The sequence below is a fragment of the Megascapheus bottae genome, chromosome 3, assembly GCF_031878675.1.
Source record: "Megascapheus bottae isolate mThoBot1 chromosome 3, mThoBot2.hap1, whole genome shotgun sequence".
In the NCBI taxonomy this organism is placed as follows: domain Eukaryota; kingdom Metazoa; phylum Chordata; class Mammalia; order Rodentia; family Geomyidae; genus Megascapheus; species Megascapheus bottae.
In genome coordinates, this window is record NC_143511.1 from 86,697,204 (window position 1) to 86,723,082 (window position 25,879).

The following is a 25,879-nucleotide window of genomic DNA, read 5'->3' on the forward strand; positions in this document are numbered from 1 at the left end:
TAGGCCATCACTCTACCACTAGGGCATATTCCTGGACCACTTTTCTTAATGATTATTAGAACACTCACAGTGTTAGGTAGAATAGAAACACTTTACATTCAGAGGGGCTAAGAGCCTGAAACCATAGCAGACACATCTTGACCCTAGCCTGAGTGTGACCCTGAAAAGGTCAGGAATTTCATTTTATTCTTTGATGAGCAGAAATTTGTAAGGTCTTTTGACCATTGTCCACTAAAATGTGGCAAAACTCCCTTGAGGCCTACTTCCTCCCTACTCAGATAAATACCAGTATGATAAGATTAGAGATGAACAAAATCATTGTCAAAAATAGTAAGGAGAACACAGGTACCCACCTGTAATCCTAGCTACTCACTGTTCAAAGCCAGCCCAGGCACTAAAGTCCACGAGACTTTTATCTCCAATTAACCACTGGAAAATCAGAAGTGGTGTTGTGGCTTAAGGCATAGGGCAGTAGATTTGAGCTAAAGAGTTCAGGGACAGTGCCCAGGCCCAGAGTTCAAGCCCCATGACCGACAAAAAAAAAAAGTAATGAGGGCTGGGAATTTAGCCTAGTGGTAGAGTGCTTGCCTAGCATGCACGAAAACACTGGTTCAATTCCTCACTACCACATACATAGAAAAAGCCAGAAGTGGTGCTGTGGCTCAAGTGCTCAGGCCCTGAGCTCAAGCCTAGGACTAGCAAAAAATGAAATAGTACAGAAAGGCCGAGAGTTTGGCCTAGTGGTTGTAGTGCTTACCTAGCATACATGAAAACACAGATAAAAGCCAGAAGTGGTGCTGTGGCTCAAATGGCAGAGCTCTCTATCCTTGAGAAAGCCCGAGGACAGTGCTCAGGCCCTGAGTTCAAGCCCCAGGACTGGCAAAAACAACAACAACAAAAAAAGATACTTGTTTCTTCCTAGTAAGATGGCAGGCCAGAGTTAATGCTTCCATGGGGAAGTTTTCATTCATCTACCTCTTCCCCACTCCCAGGAAAACGCCACTATTAGAACAGCTGCTCTAGGGGCCGGGAGTTTGGCCTAGTGGTTAAAGTGCTTGCCTACCATGCATGAAGACCCGGGTTCGATTCCTCGGTACCACATACATAGAAAAAAAAGCCAGAAGTGGTGCTGAGGCTCAAGTGGTAGAGCTCTAGCCTTGAGAAAGTCCAAGGACAGTGCTCAGGCCCTGAGCTCAAGCCCAGGACTGGCAAAAAAAAAAAAAAAGAATAACTGCTCTACCATGGAGGAGAGAGAAGCCAGCACCAAAATACAGTCAGTGGAAACTTGGTAAGTGGTGTTTTGCTAAATCTAACCTGTGTCTACATTTCTTTTTCTTGCTAGGGGCAACACCAGTTAGCAAAGAGTCAAACCAGCTGGAGCTGTTCTCATTGGGCGGGGGAGGCCAGCCTTTCTGTGAGCCCATTCCTGAGGGCTCCCCTCCCACTGGAGCCCAAGAAACCGAGTCACTGCCATCCAGCAGCAGGCCGGCTGCCCCTGCTGGAGCCACCCTGTCCTCTGCTTCCAACAAGCTGGAAACACCGTCCAAGTGGGGAGAACTGTTATTCCCAAGCTCTCTGGCTGGGGAGACACTCGGCAGCTTCTCTGGCCTGCGGGTGGGCCAGGCCGAGGACTCTGCAAAGCCAACCAGTAAGGCTTCATCTGCCAGCCTGTCCAGTGCCCAACCAGCCAAGTCCAGCGTCTCCTCGGGCTTCAGCTTCCCAGCCTCGGCAGCGTTAGGGAAGCCCATCGAGCCCCCTGCCACCTCCGCGCCCACCAGCACAGCTGAGCCCAACACCAGCAGTCCCTCCAATGCAGTCTTTGGCAGCCTGCCCCTCAGCAGCCCAGGACCCTCTGGGGTGGCCAGTTTTGGGGGGATGTCTCTGGGTGGCAGCAAGTCTAGCTTTTCATTTGGAAGCCCGCAGACCAGTATCGCAAGCTCATCACCTGCCTCCCTGCCGGCCTCCACAACCCCTGTGCTCCCAGCGCCCTTCCCCACGCTGTCCTTCAGCGGCCTCCTGAGCTCGCCAGCTGCTTCCCCCCAGCCCCCGTCTTCTGGAAAGAGCCCAGAGGAGCCCCTGGCATTGGCTGTGCCTGAGAAGTCAGGCCATGGTGAAGCCTCGGTGCCCACAGCCTCGCCCCTAGCACAGCCCATGGCCCCACAGCAGCCTCAGGCTCCGCCACAAGCCTCCGACGCCAGTAAAAAAGAACCCGTGCTCTTGCAGCCAGCAATCGACAGTGCAGCCACAGTAGCATCTGCTGCCAACCACACTGCACCCTCTGCTGAGGCCACCCCAGCAGCTGTGGAAGTCCCTGACGTCAAGACAGAGGCAGGCTCTCCTGCCTCCACCTTCGCCACACCTGCACAGGCGGCCATCGGAGCAGCTCCTCTTCCAGCTGCGGGCCCAGTGGTCATTGAAGCCACAAGCACACCTACCAGCAGCAGCACCGAGCCCAGCACTGCCCCCGGCCCTGCCACAGACACAGCAGTGTTTGGCACGGCCACTTCTGGCTCCTCAGTCTTCACCCAGCCACCTGCTGCCAGCTCCAGCTCAGCGTTCAGCCAGCTCTCCAGCAACACAGCCTCTGCCCCCTCAGCCAGCCCTGTGTTTGGCCAGGCAGCGGCCAGCACTGCACCAAGCCTATTTGGGCAGCAGACAGGCAGCATTGCCAGCACAGCCACCACCACACCACAGGCCACCAGCTCAGGGTTTGGCAGCCCTGCTTTTGGTGCCTCAACTTCAGGGGTTTTTGGACAGGCGACGTTTGGCCAGGCCCCGGCCTTTGGACAGACAACAAGCAACCCTGCCAGCGGCTTCTCCTTCAACCAGCCTGGGTTCGGTTCTGGGCCTGCTTTCGGCCAGACCGCGTCCTCCGCCCCCACATCCACCACAGGAAATGTCTTTGGTGCCTCCTCGAGCACCAGTAGCTCTGGCTCCTTCTCATTCGGACAGTCTTCTGCCAACACGGGAGGGGGTCTTTTTGGCCAGAGCAACCCTCCCGCATTTGGCCAGAGCCCTAGCTTTGGGCAGGGAGGCTCTGTGTTCGGTGGCACGTCGGCCACAACGTCCACAGCGGCCCCCTCAGGGTTTAGCTTTTGTCAAGCTTCAGGTAAGAAGTCACAGGGGCTTGCTACTTTGTTCCCTCGAGTGGTTTGGAACACTGGCAGCCAGCTTGAAAGAACAGAACAGGGAACAGGAGCGCATGGGGGGCTGGGCAGCGCTCTTGCAGCACCACTATCTTGGGAGATCTCTGGCCCGGGGCCAGGTCTCAGGCTCAGAGTAGCCCCAGGTGTCTTTCTTCTCTCCCCCCCCCCACCCCAGCAAGGTTCACTCCGCTAACCACCCCACCCCACGGCCACTTTCATGGGGAAAAACCAAGTCGTGGCAAGTCCCTTAGTCGTAAGGAGGAAACGTTCAGTTTGAGAGGCTGTGCTGTCCCCCATGAAGGCCCCCAAGGCTAAGCTCAGTGCGCCAGTGTTCCTCATTTGCTCTGTGGGCCTTTGTTTCCTCTGGCACCATCTTGCTGGAAGAGTGGATCCTGCCATTTGAGAGCAAGTTCTCATTGTTTTCAGTATTATATATTTTTAAATTTTCACTATTTTTCAAAGAACAAAACTTGCTTCATCGTGATATCTCCAATTTTAGTGTCTGTGTTTACTTCTAAATGCCACTGGAAGATAGCAGTGTCCAGACCTGTTCTAAGCATGGTTTCTGATACTTCCATATTAAAAGGCAGCTTTTTAGCAGTTAAACTTGGGTGGAGGTGGGGGGTATAATCAGTGAAATGTTATTTTTTTATTATTTTTATTTATTTTAGTGGATCTTGGGGCTTGAACTTGAACTCTGGGCCTGTCCCTGAGCTCTTCAGCTCAAGGCTGCCACCCTCCCCTTGTAGCCACAGCCCTACTTCCCGTTTTCTAATGATTAATTGGAGATAAGAGTCTCAAGGTCTTTAGTGCCCGGGATGGCTTTGAACCTCAATCCTCAGATCTCAGCCTCCTGAGTAGCTAGGATTACAGGCATGAGCCACTGCGCCTAGCACCAAAATGTTACTCATTCTGTGGATGATAATTTGTTCAAGAGTGATTTTGAGGTTTTTTTCCTAATACTCAGGGCTTTAACTCAAGGCCTGAGCAATATCCAAGGCTAGTGCGCTACCATTTGAACCACGGCACCTCTTCTAGCTTTTTTTCCCTGCACATTGTACTAAGGAATTGAGCCTAGGCCTTCATGCATGCTAGGCAAGCACTCTACCACTAGGCCACTGTCCCTGCCCTGGCTTAGCATTTATTTGGATGGAAATGTTTTCCCTATTTCAGTGCATATTAAGCTTTTGCAAAGGTCAGCTGTAATGAGGACACAGTGGTAAAGAGATAGTTTATGGTTTACCCAACGTCCTGAGATCTAAGATAGAGTAACTTGCCTCCTGAGATGGGATGATGTGTCCCCCTGTGAAGACAGCTGAAAGGTCCAAGGTGCCCTGCAGTGCCTCTGTCTCATACACCATTGGTCCTGCAGTCAGATCCCAAGAAAATCTGCACAGCAAACCAGGTGACCAGATTCACAGCCCCTGAAGGGATTGTCCTCTTCCCTTCAGCACTGTGCACAGGGCTCCCTGAGCTGCCTCCAGCCTGCTTGAGGAATTGAGATCTGCCCAGGCTCACTCTCCCGGTCAGTGTCAGAAACAGCTCTTGGTTGCAGCGAGTCATTCTGCCAGAGTTGTCCTGGCCCTCATCAGTCCGAACTCTCCACTGTGCGGTCTGTCACCTGCGAGGTTGAGGTGCGGACAAGCAAGGAAGAAAAGTGTCCGTAATGTTAGTGATGGCTGAGAATCCAGGAGAAGCTCCTTTGAGACTGTGCCATCTTACTAACACACTGGTAGAAGAGAAGGGTTTTTATGAAAAGTTAGCCAGGCTGGGAGTGTGGCCTAGCAGTAGAGGCCTTGCCTAGCAGGCACCAAGCCTCAGTACCACATGCGTAGAAAAAGTCAGAAGTGGCGCTGTCGCTCAAGTGGCAGAGTACTAGCCTTGAGCAAAAAATGTCCCAAGGACAGCACCCAGGCCCTGAGTGCAAGCCCCAGGACTGGCAAATAAATTAAAAATCATGAAGTCAGCCCGCTGTATTCCATAGCTATAGATATCACTATAGAACAAACATAATTGACCAAAATCCAGCTGGGCTGACATGCAGGCTTTTTCTTGTCATTATTCCTTAAATAAGGTATAAGAACCACTTAGGGCCGGGCGCAGTGGCTCACGCCTGTAACCCTAGCTACTCAGGAGGCTGAGATCTGAGGATCAAAGTTCAAAGACAGCCAGGGGCACAAAAGGAGACTCTATCTCCAATTAACATCTAGAAAACAGGAAGTGGGGCTTGGCTCAAAGGTAGGGCAGTAGCCTTGAGCTGAAGAGCTCAGAGACAGAGCCCAGGCCGAGTTCAAACCCCATGACCCCAAAAAAAAAAAAAAAACCACTTAGGCACCATTTATGTTGTACTGGGCATCGTAAGTAAGCCAGAGATGAGTTACAGAATGTGACGGGTGGTGCAGGCTTTCTATGTCACAGGGTCTAGAGAGCACAGGAACACGTGTTCACACTTGGGGTTTTCCCAGTAAGGAAGCCGTTTCATTCAGAGGTTGATTAGTAGTAGAGTAACCTAGCATACCTGAGTGTGGGTTTTCTCTCTCCCTCCCTTTCTCCCTCTCTCTCTCCCCCTTTTTCTCCCTTTCTCCTTCTCCATCTTTCCCTCCTTCTGTCTTTTTGCCAGTCCTGGGGCTTGAGCTGAGGGCTTGGGCACTGTCTTTGAACTTTCTCAAGGCTAGTGCTCTACCATTTGAGCCACAGCACCACTTCTGGTTTTTTTCTGTGTATATGGTACTGAGGAATAGAACCCAGGGCTTCATTCATGCTAGGCAAGCACTCTACCACTAGGCTACACTCCCAGCCCTGGTTTGTTTTTTTTTGTTCGTTTGTTTTTTTTCAAGCCTTTACTGTTGAAGACTCATCCAATTTGAGCTTCTGTTTTCCTTGTGTTTTGTAGGGTTTGGATCTAGTAATACTGGTTCTGTGTTTGGTCAAGCAGCCAGCACTGGTGGAACAGTCTTTGGCCAGGTAAATACATTCTGTCTCCATTTGTGTCGACATATTTTCCTTTCTCCCCAGTGTAATGTAGTCAGCTGTGTGGCCAGGTCCAGCAGACAGCCCTGAGGGCACACAAGCTGCCACCTTGCATTACAGAGAGCCAGCCACCAGGACTTCATCTGTTGGTAGTCCTGGGGGAAGGACTTGCCTGCCTTCAGTCAATCTTTTGCCTGTTTTTATTAGGCCAACAGTTGGCAAACTGCAATCCTCAGGCCAAGTCTACCCATAGGCCTTGTTTCATTTAAAGAACTTGAGCTTAGAATGGCTTTTGCATTTTTTAGCGGTTGCTGGGACTGGTGGGAGAAGAATACACAGCGGAAACTACATGGGGCCCTATACTGAAAGCAGTCCCGGGGCCTCCTTGGGTGCCCTGAGCTGCTGTTTGTGACCGGGCTACAGCCTCTGCATGCCAGCAAAGCCTGTGCATCAGGTGTGAGTGAGTGCCTTGTTGAATGACTCATCTCACAGCACAGCTGCTATGGGGACAGCTGCGATTGTTGCCCCCATTTGAAAGACACAAACAGTGAAGTCCAGAGTGGTTGGGATTTCTCTTGCACCCTGACTGCCTCCTAAGGAGCCCTCCCTTCAGAGGAAGGTGCTCTGAGTTGTCAGGTGCCTGTGGCATGGAAAGGGGAAGCAGCTAGAAGGGCAGTTAGGGCACAGGACTGCAGGGCAGTGAGGGCTGAGGTGGTAGGCAGGGTGGATGTTCCTCACACATCTTCCTCAGAGGTCGTCTTTGTCAACCCCTGCCTGGCAGATAAGCTCTGCCCTAGTCAGTGATGTTTCCTAAAAGACAGAAATGAGGAGCCAGGAGTGTGGCCTAGTGATAGAATGCTTGCCTAGCATGCACAAAGATCCAGGTTTGATTCCTTGGTACCACATACATAGAAAAAGCCGGAAGTGGTGCTGTGGCCCAAGTGATACAGCTTGAGTCTTGTGAAAGCCCAAGGACAGTGGCCAGGCCCTGAGTTCAAGCCCCTAGGACTGTCAAAAGAAAGAGAGAAATGAGCTAGGCAGCAGTGGCTCGCACCTGTAATCCTAGCTACTAGGGAAACTGAGATCTGAGGATCCAGGTTCAAAGCCAGAATGGGCACTAAAGTCCATGAGACTCTTATCTCCAATTAACAGCCAGAAAAATGCAAGTGGTACTGTGGCTTATGTGTAGGGCACTAGCCTTGAGCTGATGAGCTCAGGGACAGTGCCCAGGCCCAGACTTCAAGCCCCACATCCCACAAAAAACCAGAATGGCTAAAATAGAGGAGGTGACTTGCTAAGTTCTGGAGAGGAAGCAGAGCTGCTACCTCCATGGGTTGCGGTAGTGTGTGCACGTGTGTGGACTCCCCTTGGGAAGCCACCTCGCAGTGTCACAGCTCAATGGACTTGGGTCCTGCTGACCCACAGATCTGCTTCACTGCTCACCAAGAGACCAGAACGCTTGTCATCACCAGAAGACGAGCTAAATCGCTAAAACCAGGAAATAACCCAAATCTCACAAGTTGGAAAGTAGACATCATGAGTTGTACTAAAACAATGAAATGAGACCTACTGCTTCTATACAAAGCTCCACGGCAGCAGCATATCACACACAGGCACCTGCAAAGATGAGGTAAGAGGAGCCTGCAGAGAGCATTACTGCAGGATGCATTTACCCTATGCTAACAGAGCCATAAGTCACTAGAGGTGAGAGGGAGACATGGACAGCTCGGAAAATGTGATTTTTTGTTTGTTTTTGTTTTTATTTTTGCCAGTCCTGGGCTTGAGCACTGTCCTTGGACTTTCCCAAAGGTAGAGAGCTCTACCACTTGAGCCACCGCACCACTTCCGGCTTTTTTCTATGTATGTGGTACTGAGGAATTGAACCCAGGTCTTCGTGCATGCTAGGCAAGCACTCTACCACTAGGCCAAACTCCCAGCCAAGGAAAATGTATTTAAGATGGTAAACTTGAACCTTACAATTGTAAAGCCAAAATTGACTGAGCTCTCTACACACAAAGTGTGAGAACTTAACAACAACAACAACAAAAAGAAAAAAAGTAGAAAGCAAATAGGCAAAAGAAGCAGGGTGGTGGCTCACACCTGTAACCCTAGCTACTCAGGAGGCTGAGATCTGAGGATCAAGGTTCAAAGCAGACCAGGCTTTAAAGGACCTGAGACTCTTATCTGCAATTAACCACCAAAAAACCCAGGGCCTGGGTACTGTCCTTGAGCTTTTGTGCTCAAGGCTGTACGGCTGAGCCAAGGCTCTACTTCTGGCTTTTTTTTTTTTTTTTAATAGTTAATTGGGGATAAAGAGTCTCACAGGCTTTCTTGCCCAGGTTGGCTTCAAATTGTGAAGCCTCTTATGTAGCTAGGATTATTGACTTGAGTCAATAACCAGTACCCGGCTTGCAATCCGGTTTTTTAGATTAGATAACAACCTAGATATAATCCAAATGATAGACCTAGAAACAATGACGTTTAACTGCTGTGCTCCAAAGTTTACAAGGAAATAGTGAAAGCAAACCATCTCAGCAGAGATTTGGAAGTTTGAAAAAAGAAAATAATCTGTGTTTGGAAGTTTAAGTCTGCACCTTTTTTTTTTTTTTTTTTTTTTTTTTTTGGCCAGTTCTAGGGCTTGAACTCAGAGCCTGAGCACTGTCCTTGGGCTTTCTCAAAGCTAAAGCTCTACCACTTGAGCCACAGCACCACTTCCAGCTTTTTCTATGAATGTGGTACTAAAGAATTGAACCTGGGTCTTTGTAAGCAGTGTACCACTAGGCCAAACTCCTGGCCTTGCACTTTTTCTGCTTTCTGCCATTTGAACTTTAAAATGCCTCTGTTTATTTCCATTGCAATGAATGGGATTCGGTGTAGTGCACTTATGGTGCTGGTCCCATTTCTTCAGTGAAGTATGCTCAGGCCTGTCCCGCTCATTTCTGTGGATAGCCATAGAAGACTGCGCTGGGTTTTTAGGGTATATGTCTGTCTCTGCATTCCCAGCCCAGTGTGCTGTCTGTTCGTACCTCAGTTGCCATGGTTTCCGTCCTTACAGAGGCTGCTCACCAGTTATCAAAGCCTTGCCTTTGATGATTGGATTCTAGTTGTAAAACTCTCCTACTTGTCCCCAAGTGGCTGCTTGAATTCCTGTTGTTTTTAAGAAATCTAAAGAAAAGGAGTCTGAAAGAACATTAGGACTTTGGCTAAGGCAAGAGCTAGTTTGTCGTGTTTGGGGTCCAATAGACTGCTAGTATGATTGTGCTACCTGGGGGTGGGGTTGGAGGGGAGTCGGGAGGGATCTTGGCACTTGTGAACAGAAGTGAGGATGGACCTGCCCACGCAAGTTACGCATTGCCTAGTCTCGGCCCAAGGTGACTGTTGGGTGTAGCAGGCTGAGGAGGATGAGATGGAGTCCCTAGCACACAGACTGTACTTTATCACTGGCCCTTTGCCATCCTTCTGACCAGCAGCCAGTTTTGTGTTCACGTACTGCTCTGGAAGGTACTTCATCTCTGAGCTCATTTGGTTCACTCTCCAATCTGTGGTGGGCGGTGTACTAACCCCACCTGACAGCATTGCTGCCCCCGGGATCACCTCCCACAGACGCATGCACCGATGCTCATTGCAGGCCCAGCAAACCTGCACTATCAGCCAAGGAGAGCTCAGCTTCACTGAAGGATCCACCTCCTCAAATCCCCTGGATATCCTTAAAAAGCCAGTCTCCAAATAACTGAAGTCTGCTACTTGGCAGCTCAGAGTCAGTGTGCCCAGAGTTAGTGTCCAACAGTGGATTTTCCTACCACGCTGACAGAGCTGTCATGAATCCCATGTGCAGATTACAGAAATGACGTCCACTGCCAATGAGTTGAGCCAGACATCAGAGGAAACAAGTGGTGCTCTGATGGTCTAAATTATTCTCCGACTTCTTTATTTGGTGAAGTTCTTGTGGGATTGCTCTGCCCGCCCCTGGCATGGTATCAGACACAACAGAGCAAAAGCAACACAGATAGTTCCCACCTACTATGCACAAGCTTGGGAACTGCCCTGTCCAAGGCCCAGCTTCTCCAGGGTTGTTGGGGTGTCCCCTCCAAAGCTGATCAGAGTTCTCTTGCTTTTTCCCTCCTGCCCACGGATGTGGCCTGTCATTTCCCTGTGACCCTCACCCTGCCTTACTTCCTGCCCTTTGTTTTCCAGCAGTCCCCCACTCCCAGTGGGAGCGTGTTTGGGTCTGGAAACACCGGGAGAGGGGGAGGCTTCTTCAGCGGCCTTGGAGGAAAACCCAGCCAGGACGCAGCCAACAAAAACCCCTTCAGCTCGGCCAGCGGGGCCTTTGGATCTACAGCCACCCCAAGTAAGCCCCCTTTCTCCATCCCGTGCCCTGCTCCAATGTCATCCCTGGGGCAGTGTCAAAGCTTCAGCGACAAATTTAAAGGGTCCAAAGGTTCTAGAAGGCCCATTTAAAATCCTGCTGCAAAGCAAGAGTGGTCCAGATTGGGTGGAGGAGAAAGGGATTTGAATTGGAGCCTGGCACTGTGCCTAGGCTCTTCTGCTTAAGGCTAAGCCTCTTCCACTTTGAACCACAGAACCACTTCAGTTTTCTGGTGATTAATTTGAGATAATAGTATTACAGATTTTTTTCCTAGGCAAGCTTTTGTTGTTGTTGTTGTTGCTTGGGGGTTTTGGGTGGTTGTTGTTGTTTTTTCCAGTCCCAGGGCTTGAACTCGTGGCTTGAGCTTGGGCTTTCCCAAGGCTAAAACTTTACCACTTGAGTCACAGCACCACTTGCAGCTTTTTCTATGTATGTGGTACCAAGGAATTCAGCCCAGGTCTTCATGCGTGCTAGGCAAGCACTATACCATTAGGCCAAACTCCCGGCCCTAGGCAGACTGAATCTTCAGATCTCTGCCTTCTGAGTAGCTAGGCTTACAGATATGAGCCACCACCACTAGGCTTGGTTGATTTGAGTTTTTTGTTCTTATAGTTGATCATGGGTCTTGAACTCAGGGCCTGGGTGCTGTCCCTGAATTCTTTTGCTCAAGGCTAGTACTCTACCACTTTGAGCCACAGCTCTACTTCTGGTTTTCTGGTGGTTAATTCGAGGAGCTAAGAATCTCACATACTTAACTGCCTGGGCTGGCTTTGAACTGTGATCCTCAGATCTCAGCTCCTGAGTAGCTAGGATTACGGACATGAGCCACCAGCTGTTTTGATTTTTGATAAGATGCACTCTATAATCATGAAATAAATAGGAGAGCTGGGGGAGAGGCTCCGCATGTTGAGCTGGCCTGCCTTTTCTCCCCAAAATCCCCATCTTTGTCTCAGTGTCCTCTGAGGTGCCCTGAAGCAAGTGCAGGCAGACAGCAGAAGCCATGCACATGGCAGGGGCTTGTATCTGCATCGCATTCTGCGTTTTCTTTGAGCTCCAGCTGTGGGGAAGCTGGTGCCTTTAGTTCTCCTCGCCTACATTTTTTTATTGCTTTTTATCTGAATCTGTATCTCCTGGCACTTGCTTCTACAACTGGTTTTTGAAACGTTTTCTTAAGTATGCATTCATCTGCTGCCGGAGGTTGCAAGTTTGAGCTGTTGTCTTCCTCTTGGCTTCTCTCGTTGAATGTCTGCATCTGCAGCTGCTGTGCTGCGCAAGACCTCAGCAATCCCGAGCCGATGTTGTCCCACAGTGGTGAGTTTGCCATGGAACTCCACCCTGCTGTGTTCTTCTCGTCACTAGCTTGTTCCTTTGATGGCCCTGTTCGCGCCAGCAATCTCCAGGTGAAAGGTTGTTTGCTCTGAGATGCAGTCCTCTTTACACGTGAAATTACATAATCAGAATTTGTTATTCTTCAGCCCTTAGTCTGCCGAGAGAGATGTAGAGCCCTGGAATGAAGGGATCCAAGAAATCAAATCTAGTAGGCTGGGAATGTGGCTCAGTGGCAGAGGGCTCACCCAGCATGCATGAAGCAGCCCTGGGTTCCATTACTTAGTACCACATACACAAAAAGAGCCAGACATCGTGCCATGGCTCAAGGGGTAGAGTGCTACCCTTAAGCAAAAGAAGCTCAGGGACAGTGCCCAGTGCCCGAAGTTCAAGCCCCGAGATTGGCCAAAAAATAACCATACACTGTTTAAGCAGAATCCTGATAAGTAAAACAAATAAAAGGGGGTTCATGCTGAAGCAGAGATGGGGAACCCAAATGTTCAAAATCAGAAAGTGGCTGATCCAAAACTCACCTAGATCGCATGGTGACACACCAGCACCGTGTCTGACACTGCTGACACTCAATAGCATGTGCAAGTCTGTCATGGGCCTCCTAGCTCCTCCCTTAGAAGGCAGCTAGAGCTGGCACACACCACCAGCTCACGAGCACCACCTGGGCCTGCCCCCCCACCCCCAGGCCCATGTTCAGTGCTACCACCTGGGTAGCCTCAAGCCAGAGGTGGAAATGGAACAGCACTGTACCCCAGGACTCCTTCCATCCCCAGACTCTCTAGTTCTTCAACACCAGTCACCCACTGGTTTTCATCTTCAATATGTTCACTTGTAACTGTACTTAGTACTCTTTTTTTGTTTTTTCCCCAGTCCCAGGGGTTGAGCACTGCCCTTGGGCTTTCTCAAGGCTAGATCTCTACAGCACCCTTTCTGGCTTTTTCTGTGTATGTGGTACCAAGGAATCGAACCCAGGTCTTTGTGAATGCTAGGCAAGCACTCTACCACTAGGCCAAACTCCCAGCCCCTGTACTTAGTACTCTTAGCTGACTTCGTTGTGCACTAACAATGGATGTGTTTGCAGAAAGTTTTAAGTGCATTTGAAGGGATGAAGGAAAGTGCACGAGTGTAGATGGGTGTGGGTGAACGTGCACACCAGTCCTAGGCTTGAACTCTATTCCTGAGATTTTTATGCCAAGGCTAGCAGTCTATTTGAAGCTCCACCTCCAGTCTTTCTGGTAGTTCATTGAAAATAAGAGAGTCAGTTAATTGGAGAGAAGATTCTCACAGCCTTTCCTGGCTGGGATGGCTTTGAACCGCAATCCTCAGATCTCTGCCTCAAGGTGTGAGCCACCGGTGCCCAGCAGAAAAGACAGGCCAGGAGGAGGGAGCAGTGGGTGGGGAGCCAGGGGAGTAGCAGAGATGGGTATCAGACAAAAAATGCTGCAAGTAATGTTGTGGCTCAAGTGGTAGAGTGTCCAGACACTGAGTTCAAGCCCCAGGACCTGCAGGGGGTGGGGGGGGGGGTCAGGCTGGGATCTAAAGATACTGGTTCAATGCTGACCCAAGCTGAAAAGTCGATGAGACTTTTTTTTTTTTTGGTGGGTCATGGAGGAACTTCTCTGAGCTCATCAACTCAAGGCTAACACCCTTCCCTTGAGCCAAGCCCCACTCCCCGTTTTCTAGAGGTTAATTGGAGATAAGGGTGTCAGGTCCTTTTGTACCGGGCTGGCTTTGAACCTTGATCCTCAGATCTCAGCCTCCTGAATAGCTAGGATCATCGTAGGTGCAAGCCACCATACCCAGCTAAGTCTGTGAGATTTCCTCCAAAAAGTCTTAAATGTAACTGTGGCTCAAAGTGATAGAGTGCCAGCCTTTAGCGAAAAAGAAAAAGCTAAATAGGAGCACATGTCCCTGAGTTCAAGCTCTCCCCGGGCACCTCTCGAGTGAGAGGATGTGCCCTCCCCCTCCTTTCCGTCATTGCATGCTGCAGGCACTTTGCCTCTGACTCAGGCCAGTGTCTTTGGTGTGCCCAATCTCTGGCTACCTTCTCCCTGCCCTGTCACGGTGTGAGTGAATTCTAACAAATCTCCTGTGCAGAGAGAGGTCTGAAGTTAGACAGTCCTGGCATTTTGCTCAGCGACGGTCTCCACGTGTGATTGTCAGGTCCTCATTTCTGCAGCAAACAAAAGAAACCATACACACACCATCCTGTGGAATCAGTTCCTTCTTCCCTTCACTCCTTGGAGCCCATTCCACACTCACCACAGGCAGAAGGGCTTCACTAAACCCAGATCCAGGTCCAGGGCCTTGGTGAACCTCTTAGAAAGAGAAGAGGCGTGGGGCCCAGGCATGACGCTGCTGCTTCTGCTGACCAGAGCTGGGAGTGCAGGGCCCCTTCTCCAGCATCCTTCCCAGCAACTCCAGCTTTCGTGTCTCTGACTGGCGAAGGAAGGCAGAGAGTCCTCCAGGCCCTAGGCCTGAGGCAGACCCGTGGCTCTGGTTGCCCCTGGGATGAGGGCCCTCCACAGACCCTTTCTAGTGAGGCTTCCTCTCCACTTAAAGGGTGCTGGCAGAGTGAGGCCAGCATGTCCTGGGCTTGGATGAGAATCGGAAAGCTGCCATGCCGCCCAGCCACTCCAATGCCTCTTGCCGGGGCACCATGCCTGTGGGTCTTATGAGAAGTAACTCATGTCCTCTCCCCACAGACACCTCCAACCTGTTTGGAAACAGCGGGGCAAAGACCTTTGGTGGCTTCGGCAGCTCGTCGTTTGGAGAACAGAAGCCAGCCGGCACATTTAGCTCTGGAGGCGGAAGTGTGGCATCCCAGGGCTTTGGCTTCTCCACGCCCAGTAAAACAGGTGCTCACACAACTCCCGGTGTGCCGTGTGTGCCCTTACACCTAGGTGTCCAGGAGGGGTGAGGAGCTGCAATGGGAGGGCTTCTCTGCTCAGTTCCTTCTGCACTTCCTGAGCATCCGCTTCATTCCCGACATGCGTGGCTAGAAAGTGGGACTGTGTGAACTGCAGCCCTGAGAGCGAGCAGACAGTTACAGAAGCTCCCAGAGAAAGCGCACACAAGAATGCACCTGATGGGCTGGGAGTGTAGTCTAGCGGTAGAGTGCTTACCTAGCAAGCATGAAACCCGGGTTCAATTCCTGGACACCTCATACACACAGAAAAAGCTGAAAGTGGTGCTGTGGCTCAAGTGGTAGAGTGCCAGTCTTGAGTAAAAAAGCTGAGAGACAGCCCTGAGTTCAAGGACTGGCAAAAAAAAAAAAAAAAAGAACTCACCTGATGGCCCCTGGTGCTCACACACACACAGTTGTGCGTGTGCTTGCACGTGCATGTGTGTGTGTACACAAACCAAGGAATTGAACCCAGGTCTTCATGCATGCTGGGCAAGCACTCTACCACTAGGCCAAACTTTCCCACTAGGCCAAACTTCTTGTGTGTAGAATCATAACCAGCTGCTTTGAGAATCTGGCTTTTCTGCGCTGGAGGACAGGACCCTCCTCCTCGCATACAGACTGGGGTCTGGAGCAGGAAGGGATCCGTGGGGTCTGACGTGGGGTGATTGCTGTCCTCAGGAATGTGGGCGTGTGGAGGTGGGGTGGCCTCTCCCAGGTTCTTAGCCAGTGCTGCTCCTGCGAGGGGGTGTGACAGGTGCCGTAGCAGTGGGTCCACAATTTCACCTTGGAGCTTCATACCAGGCTCCGAGTCTCCCTCTAGTAAACTCACCTCTGAATTGCCATCGCTGCGGGCCAGGAGGGGAGGACAGGCCAGTACCAACTGACTGGCCGTGGCCTCACGGGGTCTGGATCCCTGCTTTATCCCCAGAGGCATTGGGCACAGTGGGGTGAGAGCTGACTGGGATCCCACAGACCTTCCAGTTCAGCTGTAACACTGCACATGAGAGGGGTTCTGAGCTTTGAGTCCTCTGGAAGAAGCTTGAGAAGCTCCTGGCCACCCCACTGCAGGGCCAAGACCATGGTAGCTGACAGAGTATGTCCATCCAGTCAAACTGACCACCTCATACCATGAGGAGTGAGTCACATGACTCCAGAACCAAGCCCAGAGTGACTGCCAGCACAGTGTGTGTTTGTTAGGTGCGCGAGTGTGTGTGTGTGTGTGTGTGTGTGTTCTCCTGCACAGGTACTTTCTATATTGTGACTTCTCAGTTTTCATTCCCTTTCCACAACGCAGGCCTGTGTGTAACCAGATCTGTGTCAGTCCTAAATAATTCAGCTGGGAGGGGTTTGGCGCGTTTTGTTTTTTCCAGCCTGTTGTATTTGTAATGTGCCAGTCTCCACTGTCGTGGCTTGGAATTTCAGCAAGGGGTTTAGAACAGCATGTGAGCCTCAGCAGAGCCTAGGTGCAAGATAGCAGCTCGCTAGAGAGTTCACCAGGAACCTTTGCACACACAGTGTCTGGCCTTTCCTGGTCTGGTGGGGAGGTGACACCTCCATAGGCCAAGAGAGGCCGGCTCTTGCAGGTGGCGGAGCCTCTTAGAGCAGCCCCAGATCCTGACCACCTGACCCTCTTCTGTGATGACCAGAAGTAGCCCTGCCAAAGGCACCTGGACGCTCACGCCATACCCGCAGTTGAGGGTCACTTGATTAAGAAGAGGTTCAACCCGCTCTCCACTGATGGCCTTAGACTAGAGAGAACAAGCATTTTTAGAAAGGCTTCTGTGCCAAGAAAGAGGGCCAGTGGTGAGAGGTGGGCAGCCACCAGGCTGGAAATAAACAAGAGGTGCCTGGCCAGGGGCCAGGCAGCGTGCGTCTGCCATGACCCAGGTCGCTGGCTCTGGCGAGGCAGCTGCCCACCTCCAGTTCCATAATTTGGGCTTCTGTGAGGTCTGGAGCCAGCCGTGGTGGTGAATTTGGCATTTTGCCACTGGGTTGGGACCCCAGCGTTTGAGGGCCATGTCACAGTGGGGGTCCCGGCAGCTCCCGGCCAGGAAGGGCGCCTGGTGCTGGACCCGCTGCAGGAGAAGAGTGGCAGTGTCTGGAGACCAGGGGTCCGGTGCGGCAGGACTGCTGTGCTCTGGTTTAAGTGGGGGCAGGGTGGCCCTGTTATCATTTCTGGTGTTCATCTCTAACGTGCCGTTTCCCTTTCTCCCTTTTTGATTTGCTTTCTGACTGCTCACGTCCTCTCCTCCCGCTCCTTTCCTCCTCCCTGTTTCTGTTTGTTTGCCTCTGTTTTGCTCAGGTGGCTTCGGTGCTGCTCCAGTGTTCGGCAGCCCTCCTACTTTTGGGGGATCCCCTGGGTTTGGAGGGGTGCCAGCATTCGGTTCAGCCCCAGCCTTTACAAGCCCTCTGGGCTCGACGGGAGGCAAAGTGTTTGGAGAGGGCACTGCGGCCGCCAGCGCAGGAGGATTTGGGTAAGTGCCTTGGGGCGGGCGGGACACAGCCACTCACACTGCCTCCGGCCCAGCCGGCCGCCTGGCTCCAGAAAGTAGCTTCCTGCACTTTCAAACTTGGGACCAAGAGCTCAAGGCCTTGCCTCGGAACAGGGAGCCAGGCTACGTGGAGCACACACGGTGGCTGTCAGCCATTGCTGGCCGCTGACCACCAGAGCCCTGCTCTCCCCCAGACCACAGCACCTATGTTAGTGGGGTGGCATCACAATTCCCACTCACCTCTCAGGGCCAGCTGGCACTGAGTCACCCGGATGTTCTCACAGTTGCCCCAGCCCTGCGCATTCTCTCCAGGAAATGATGGGGTAAGGGGTGGGCTGCTTCTGAGGACCCCAGAATTGCAGTTCAGCCGCTGGAACCTCAAGGAAAACCAGTGTTTACCACACCCAGATGTGTGTGGTTGTTGAAGGAGAGGACACGGAGATATCCCAGCTTGCCGCTCCCTCTGCGCCAGCTCAGGGCGGTTGTGGAGGGACTGGTGGCAGCTGCTTTTTGAAAATAACGTGTATCCTTTGTCTTGGCAATGCCAGGCCCTTGGTACTTGCTAGGCAGGTACTCTTCCACTGGGCTGCCTGTCCCCTTTTTGCTTTAGATTGTTTTCAGAGTGTGAGTTTTTTGCCAGGGACTGGAGTCCACAGCCCTCCTCCCTCCCAGTTATCTCAGGTATAGCTGGAAATACATGTGCACACCGCCGCACTTGGCTCGTTGGTTGAGATGGAGTCTTGGTAACTTTTGGCCTCAGCTGGCCTCACACCACAGTCCTTCCCCTTCTACTTCGGGTAGCTGGACTACTGGCATGCACTGCCATGTCTGGGTTCTTGTATGTTCTTACCCCTGCTCTCCGCAGACGTGCTGGCTACTGAGGGGAAGGACCAGCTGGATAGGTCGCTCCCTCCGTCTTTGACCTTTCTCTCAGGAAATCCCATGAATCAAAGTTCTAGAGCAGGGTCTAGTTCTAGGGTCGGCTTCACCAGAGCTCCAGCAGGGTGGACTCACTTCCACACAGCCCTGCAGAGCTGGAGAGCAGCAGTTGACTGGTACAAAAGACTCCTAATCCCACACCAGTCCTGTCTGGCCAGCTCCATCTTGTCCCAAGTGCTAGCCAGGAGTTGAATCTCTGTCGAGGGCCCTGCGGTATCCTGGCCAGCTCTGGTGGGATCTCAGTGGGGGTGGAGAGCTGGCCCCAGCCTGCGTGGATGTCCCGCCTGACTCCAAGTACGAGGGTCCTGCACGCCTATTTTCAGTAGCTCTCCTCCCACTTGCCCATCATTCCCCAAAGACGTGAACTCCTCTGCAGCCGGGTGTCCTCTCGTCCCCAGAGCCCTCCCCCGTCCCAGCTGAATCCCTTGTGCGCACACACTCGTGCACATGCTGCCAGGGTTGTCCCAGATAAGGACTGAGGCAAGACAGGGAGAGCTGTTTGTATGGCACTTACTCATCTCTGAAATTACCTGAAAACTGGCTCTCCTGTCTCCCCCCCCCCCCCCCAAAAAAAAAGAAGCAACAGCTATATAGGGTGATGATCTTTGCATGCAAAAATCTTCTGCCTCGATGCAAGCAAATGGAAGTCTGATACCAATGGCTCACACTTGTAGCTTTTCCAGAGGCTGAGATCTAAAGATTGTGGTTCAAAGCCAGCCCTGGCAGGAAAGTCTGAGCTCCAGTTAAGCATCAAAAAGCAGGAAGTGAAGCTGTGGCTCAAGTGATAGCGCATCAGATAGGAACATAAAAGCTCGGGGCCCTGAGTTCAAGCCCCAGGATTAGTACACAAAGGAAAGCAAATCGAATGGCACTGTTCGCTGGCCTGTGGTCCCAGCCCTCAAGAGCCAAAGCGGGAGGATTACTCGACTGTGGAATGTGAGACCCGCCTGGCTTGACATAGGGAGACTCCCAGCAAAAGTTCATTGGACCAATGCATAGAAAGTCACTGGAAGGATAAGTAAGGGCAGGAAGATGGCCTCCAATGAGAAATAGTAAACAGCGACTGAGGACTGGGGAGGAAAAGCCCAATACTGCTGCCTGCCCTGCCCAGCTCTTCTGAGAGGCATGGGTCCAACGATACCTGTCCCCTGCTGGCTTCTGTGCTGGCACACATCAGACCCATCCTGGGCTGGGGAGGGGCCGAGGCCGCACTGACCAGAGCCCCTCTGGCCGGCACGCAGGTTCGGGAGCAGCAACAACACCACTTCATTCGGGACACTAGCCAGTCAGAACGCACCCTCCTTCGGATCGCTGTCCCAGCAGACCCCAGGGTTTGGGGCCCAGAGCGGCGGATTCTCCGGCTTTGGATCAGGCTCTGGAGGTAGGCAGCCTTTCCCTCCCTCCTGCCCTTCCCTTGGGCCAATTGTGTCTTCTCCCCCAACGGGAGGACCTCTGTCTGGTGGCAAGTTTAGTGTTGTAGAAACAGATGGTGATAAAGGAAGCCTGGTTTCTAGATCTTAATTGCACCTACAATGTTGTGCCATTTCTGAGCAAATAATAAAAATACTGACATTTCCTTTCAGAGTTTGAGAATCCCAAGTAATAACAGCCTTAGCAGGCTCTGTTTAAAAAGTCAGGCAAGGGGCCGGGAGTTTGGCCTAGTGGTTAAAGTGCTTGCCTAGCATGCATGAAGACCCAGGTTCGATTCCTCGGTGCCACATACATAGAAAAAAGCCGGAAGTGGTGCTGAGGCTCAAGTGGTAGAGCTCTAGCCTTGAGAAAGTCCAAGGACAGTGCTCAGGCCCTGAGCTCAAGCCCAGGACTGGCCAAAAAAAAAAAAGGCAAGTTGGGCGAGGTGGCTCACACCTGTAATCCTAGCTACTTAGGAGGCTAAGATCGGAGGATTCCAGTTCAAAGCCAGCCCAGGCACAAACGAACCTGAGACTCTTATCTCCGATTAACCTCTAGAAAAGGGGAAGTGGGGCTTGGCTCCGGGGTAGGGTGGTAGCCCTGAGCTGTGGAGCTCAGAGAAAGAGCCCAGGCCCAGTTCAAGCCCCATGACCCACACCCCTCCCCCCCCCAAAAAAAAAAAGCCTGGCGAGCACCCTGGTGCAGCACATGGAACTGTGTTTGTGCAGCTCTGCATCTTCACACCTGACACGGGCTCCTGTGTCCTCTCTGTGCCTCCAGCTCTACCTAAGATCGGCCAGGGCCAGAGCCACGGCTGGGCATGGCCAGCCATGCCAGTGGGGGACTCCTGCCAGTGCTGTGTGCACAGTGCTGCTGGGGAGGGGAGCGGAACCAGGGCAGGGGGTAGGGAAGACCTCAGGTACTCTGGCTTGTGTGTGCCTCTGTCCACCCTGCACATGGAAGAGGGAGCCCTGGGCTTTACTCTGACCTTCCCTGACCTTCCCTCTTGTCTGTTTTCAGGCTTTAACTTCGGATCATCCAACTCGTAAGTGGCACCTCCCATTTTGAGTCTGTCCGTCATTACTAAATGGAGGTGGGGGGGTGGGAAAGCAGCACACCAGTCGTTCTGCTGCAGCTTGGGGGATCCCCTACTCTCCCAGTCCTCCCCTGTATTGTCTGAAGCTTCCAGGCCTGCGTGGTGCTTCTGGGAAGTGTGGGTTTCTCGGGGAGTCTGGAAACCAGGCCTGTGGTGGGTTTTGGAGCCGGGGTGGGGGATGGGGGGGCAGGCGCTGACACCCCCACTCCCTGCAGGTCTGTCCAGGGCTTTGGCGGCTGGAGAAGCTGAGTGCAGCTCACATTGCTTGCAATTCTGTGACGGGCTGCGGGGACCCGGGATGGGAATGTCTCCGGGAAACAAGAGACCCAAGCCTGGCAGATGTCTATTCCTGTTGGTTTTCCCTGCTATTAAACCATTTGGGCTGTTTCTGTTCAGAATGGATGTGAGTTTATTCAGGTCACAGCCCAGCAGAACTTTCTCCACCTCAGTGGTATCTGCCCCCCACTGGGACCAGAGCCCCACCCGAGAAGAGGGGGTGAAGGTCTCCCACCCACAGCCTCAGTTCAGTCCCAGAAATCACAGTGGCACACCAGCCATGGGCCAGGCTGGCGGTGGTCACAGTGTGGCTGACGCTGGCACGCCCTCCCCCAGCGCAGCGTCCTGGGAGGGACAGGCCACGGGACAGAACTGGGGGCGGGGCCTTGGTTTAGAATTCTGCATATTGGGAAGTTGTATTTTCAAGGTTTTAATAAAAATTTGATACAAGCCATGAGTTCCTTGTGGAGGCAGTGTGATTTCCTCGTGCTGTGGGCTCGTTTGGGTCGTCGTCGTGGTGCCACACCATGCCATGGTCTGCCTGAGGGTCCCGGGCTCACCGGGGGTGGTGTGGTGCGGCCACACCCTCCGTGGACGGCACTAGAGCTGTGTGCTCAACTGGCGTGTCAGCAGTTTCTCTGCTCCAGCCTCATCCTTGTGCCCCTATGGGCACAGGTCCACAGGCTCTGTTCCCGCGTTACCACGTCTGCACTTGCCTCTGGGAATGACCGCTGGTGCAGCCAGAGGAGGGGAGGGGATGGTGCCAGCCTCAGGACCCCTGCTCCCACACAGACTCCCGTTTGTGGATGCGGGTCTTGGTTTTGGCTCCTGGGCCTCCCCAGTGCTGGTATTACAGGACTGCACTACCATACCTGGCTTAGGACTCTGGATGGGGAAATGCATAGATGAGGTCAGAGAGCTAGGTTCTGCCCTTCACATGTCCTGTCGACCGGCACTCCCCAGAGCAGTGTAACCCACTTTCCCTGCTTCCCCCTGCACCCCCCCCCCAGCTCTCCTCCCCTCACCCTGATCCCTCTATAAATAGAAGCTGGTTCCCTCAAACCCTTGACCTTAGATTCTGCTAATCCTCCATTGAGTGGCATGTGACATTTCTGCACATAGCCCTATCAGCTGTACTTGCCAGAGACACCCCACCAAGACATGCCAGGACCCCGGGAATGTGCTGCCTCCGTCTACCCCCTCCTGGTTCTTTTTTTTTTTTTTTTTTTTTTGCCATTCCTGGGGCTTGGACTCAGGGCCACTGTCCTTGGGTTTTCTCAAGGTAGAGCTCTACCACTTGAGCCACAACACTTCTGGATTTTTCTGTGTATGTGGTACTGAGGAATTGAACCCTGGTCTTCGTGAATGCTAGGCCACATTCCCAGCCTCTTTTTGTTGTTGTTTGGGGTTGGAGTCACTTGCAGTGGTGGATAGCAGGGCCAGCTGAGCCTCCCAGCCAGCTCACCGCCTGGCATGCCTCCCGAGGGTCCCTGCCCTGCAGAGCCGGGCTGGCTGAGAGAATGCGCGGATGGAGCACTGGGCTGCCGACAGCTTCCTCATCTGCCTGGAAGAGGAGAAGGCAGCACCGGCGAGCACGCGTGACACATCAGGGAGAAAATGGGGCTCCCAGCTCCAGCTCAAGCTGCCCCTTGGGACCTGGTCCGTGTTTCCAGGACCCCCACTGCCTTCGAAGCGGCCCCTGCCCACCTGTGCCAGGGGCATCCGAGCTCCCACCCAGCTGTCGACTACAGCAACTCCTCCCCTCCCTCCGCTGCCTCCCCCTGTTTGCGATCCCCCAAAACTGCTGCCCAGGAGGGAGATTGAGGGCAGAGGCCTGGCCCACTCTGCTGGCACAGATGGCTGGCTAAGGGCTTTCACAGCTGGCCCGCCCTTCCTTCTGCCACTCCTGCAGAGTGCTCCTGAGACCCCCCCAAGAGTCCCCAGGGGTCAGGCCAGGGACCCATCGAGGCCGCAGTTGCTCTTATAAATAGATGCCATCGATACCACGACCCTGGCCAGAGATTCTCTGCATTGTTTAGGGGGGCAGCGGTGCCGGCTGCAGAGCAAGACCCACGGTCCCCCCAGCAGCTTTGCACCTGGTGGAGCCCTCCCCCACCCTGCAGGCCTCTAAGGATGCAGACACAGCGCTCTGCTCCAGTTGATCAGACACCCTGCCTTCCACCAGCCCCACAGGGGCTGCTTCCTCCACCCACACCCACACCGTTTCTCTCAAGGGCCTTCTGTGCCCAGGGGTGCAGGTCTAGGCCCTCCCCACCTTGCCTGTGCTGCAGCTCAGCGACTGCGAGGCTCACAGCACAATTACTCTTTTGCTCTTGGAATTATCCACATATTGTGTCCTTGACTGACCAGCCTGCTCCATCCTCAGCCCCTGGCACACTTCCCGCACCCCAGCACAGGATGCCTCACAGTGGGCCAGCAGCCACACACTCGCCCCACACTCTTCTGCCAAGGTGTGAGTGATGGACGGGGCCTCATTCCTTAGCCCAGGACTTGGGGCCCAGCACAGGCTCCAGGCATCTGCTGCTCCTTCCCTCACCCCAGGCCTGGCTAGCCGCTCCCTTTGGAAATGGGGCCCAAGGACCCCCACGGGGAGACACCTCCTCCCCTGCCCTCCCAGTCCATTTTGGAAAGGACCTTGTGTGTCCCCTGGGCTCGGAGCCCCTCTCCTCCCAGGCTCCAGCTGGCCTGGGGCGGAGCAGGAAGGGGGGCGATGTTGAGTCATGGTGTGGCTTCAGCAGCAGCCAGCTTTTCCAGAAGGAACTAGAAATCCCAACCCCGGGGCTGCTGGCTTTTCTATTGCTTTCCTTCTGTTTTAGGGAACACGGATTTGCCCAGGTCTGGAGACGTGAACCTGCTGGAATAGCGAGGGAAGCTTCTCAGTGGGGGTGGCTCTTGGCACAGCCCGGGCCTCTCGCCAGCCCCGGGCCTGGCTGCCCGGAGCCCAGCACCTCCTCAGAACAGCAGCAGGTGAGTCGTGGTCTGTCTCCCACCCCCACGTCATGTGAAGCCCCTCTGAAAAAGAGTGGACACCCGAGACACTCAAGCCAACTGGTACCAGCTCCACAGACGGCAGGACCAGCCTCACCTCCCTGCACGCCCCCCCTCGGTCTCCACAGCACACTTCCTGGGAACACCCCTGGGCTTTTCCCTGTTACTGGCCACCACCTGGTCACCAAGGAGCCATAAGCGGTCAACCAGCCCCCTTCCTTACCCCCCACCCCAGGGAAGGAAAGGGTCTCTAAAGAATGTGGGACACTTATCTCCAGGTAAGCACTAGAAAATGGGAAGTGGAGCTGTGGCTCAGGGATAGGGTGGTAGCCTTGAGCTGAAGAGCTCAGGGACAATACCCAGAGCTGGAGTTCAAGTCCCATGATTCACAAAAAAGAAAGAGAGAGGTGCTGGGCAAAATGTGAGAGAAGCAGGTCTCGTCTGTGGTACTTGTTGGATGTTTGTAGCTCACAATCAGCCAGGGCTAGCAGGTTTATAAGAGCCTTGCACCTCCCATGAACCAGCACAAAGCCCGAAGCAGAGCCCGAAGCAAGGCTGCACCCAACTGCATGGCTACAGCTCCACTTCTGGTTTATTGTTGGTTCACTGGAGTTAAGAGTCTCCCGGGCTTTTCAGCCCAGGCTGGCTTCCAGATCTCAGCCTCCTGAGTAGCTAGCATGACAGACATGAAGCACCAGCAGTCACCTCTTTTTCGGATTTTTAAGAAGACATCCTGGCCTCTATTTCACTCCACTCTTTAGGAAATTCTAATCTAGTTGATGAGATTCAGGCCAGGTGTACAGGCCAGGTGACCATGTGGGTCTGAGTCTCTTTCCCCACCCATCCCACCCTACCCCCACCCCCGCCCAATGGGGCCTCACTCAGCAGGACAAGTGGCAGACAGGAATAGCGCAGCCCAGACTGCGTGTCACCCGCCAGCCAGGCCACCCTTCATCTGTCTGCTCAGAAATGTCTGATAAAATAAAGCCCACTGGGGAGCTAATCCTGTCTCTGCATTCCAACTGGACTGTCCCAGGGACAAATGGGCAGAGCTGGGCCCAGGTGAGGACTCAGCTGGCTTTTGTCAGATCTAAGTCAGATGCAGTTAGAGATGGGTGGACTTCGCCACTCACGCACCTGTCCTTGTACTTCAAAGTTTCCACTGCTGGGCACTGGGCACTCATGCTGAGATCCTAAGGCTGAGATCTGAGGACTGGGGTTCACAGCCAGCCTGGGCAGGAAAGTCTGTGAGCCTCTTATCTCCAATTAAGCACCAGAAAACTGGAAGTTAGATCTGTGCGCAAACTGATAGAGCACTAGCCTTGAGTAAAAAGAGCTTAGAGAAAGCTCCCAGGCTCTGAATTTAAAGCCCCACAACCAAATAAATAAATAGATCAATAGATATCAAAATATAAAGCTTGTAGTATTTGCCAGAGGCCAGGCTCATGCCTGTAATACGAGCTACTCAGGAGGCTAAGGTCTGAGGATTGAGGTTTGAAACCAACCCAGGCAGAGAAGTCCATGTGACTTTTCTCTCCAGTGAACTACCTAGAAGCCAGAAGTGGAGCTGAGGCTCAAACAGTAGAGAGCCAAACTTGAGAGAAAAAATTTAAGTCCCAGCTGGGTGCGGTGGCTCCGCCTGTCATCCTAGCTACTGGGGAGGCTGAGATCTGAGGATAGGGGTTCAAAACCAACCTGGGCATTAAGAACCTAAGACTCTTATCTCTAGTCAACCTCTAGAAAATAGGAAGTGGGGCTGTGGTTCAAGGGGTAGGGCAGTATCCTTGAGCTGAAGAGCTCAGGGACAGTGCCCAGGCCAAGTTCAAGCCCTATTACCCACACAAAAAAAAAAAAAAAAAAAATCAAGTCCCAGTGAAACGTTCAAGTCCCAGGACCAGCGTTCAACAAGACTTGTGTGTACCAGCA

The 25,879-nt window shown here is 52.9% G+C and overlaps 1 protein-coding gene across 5 annotated transcripts in view; it reads left to right on the plus strand.

The window, feature by feature from the left end:
• The window catches only part of Nup214 (nucleoporin 214), an 80,698-nt gene extending 59,297 nt beyond the window's left edge, over window positions 1-21,401 (plus strand). For 3 of the 5 annotated variants that reach the window (XM_090330827.1, XM_090330830.1, XM_090330828.1), the window contains 8 exons: window positions 1,343-3,109; window positions 6,040-6,110; window positions 10,311-10,467; window positions 14,529-14,681; window positions 17,034-17,205; window positions 19,404-19,543; window positions 20,593-20,617; window positions 20,884-21,401. In XM_090330827.1, the coding sequence (XP_090186953.1) occupies window positions 1,343-3,109; window positions 6,040-6,110; window positions 10,311-10,467; window positions 14,529-14,681; window positions 17,034-17,205; window positions 19,404-19,543; window positions 20,593-20,617; window positions 20,884-20,917 (2,519 nt within the window). In that variant the 3' untranslated portion in view covers window positions 20,918-21,401. The remainder of the gene's footprint in view (window positions 1-1,342; window positions 3,110-6,039; window positions 6,111-10,310; window positions 10,468-14,528; window positions 14,682-17,033; window positions 17,206-19,403; window positions 19,544-20,592; window positions 20,618-20,883) is intronic. The other 2 variants (XM_090330829.1, XM_090330831.1) reach the window with 1 other exon arrangement.
• Window positions 21,402-25,879: the final 4,478 nt, after the last annotated feature.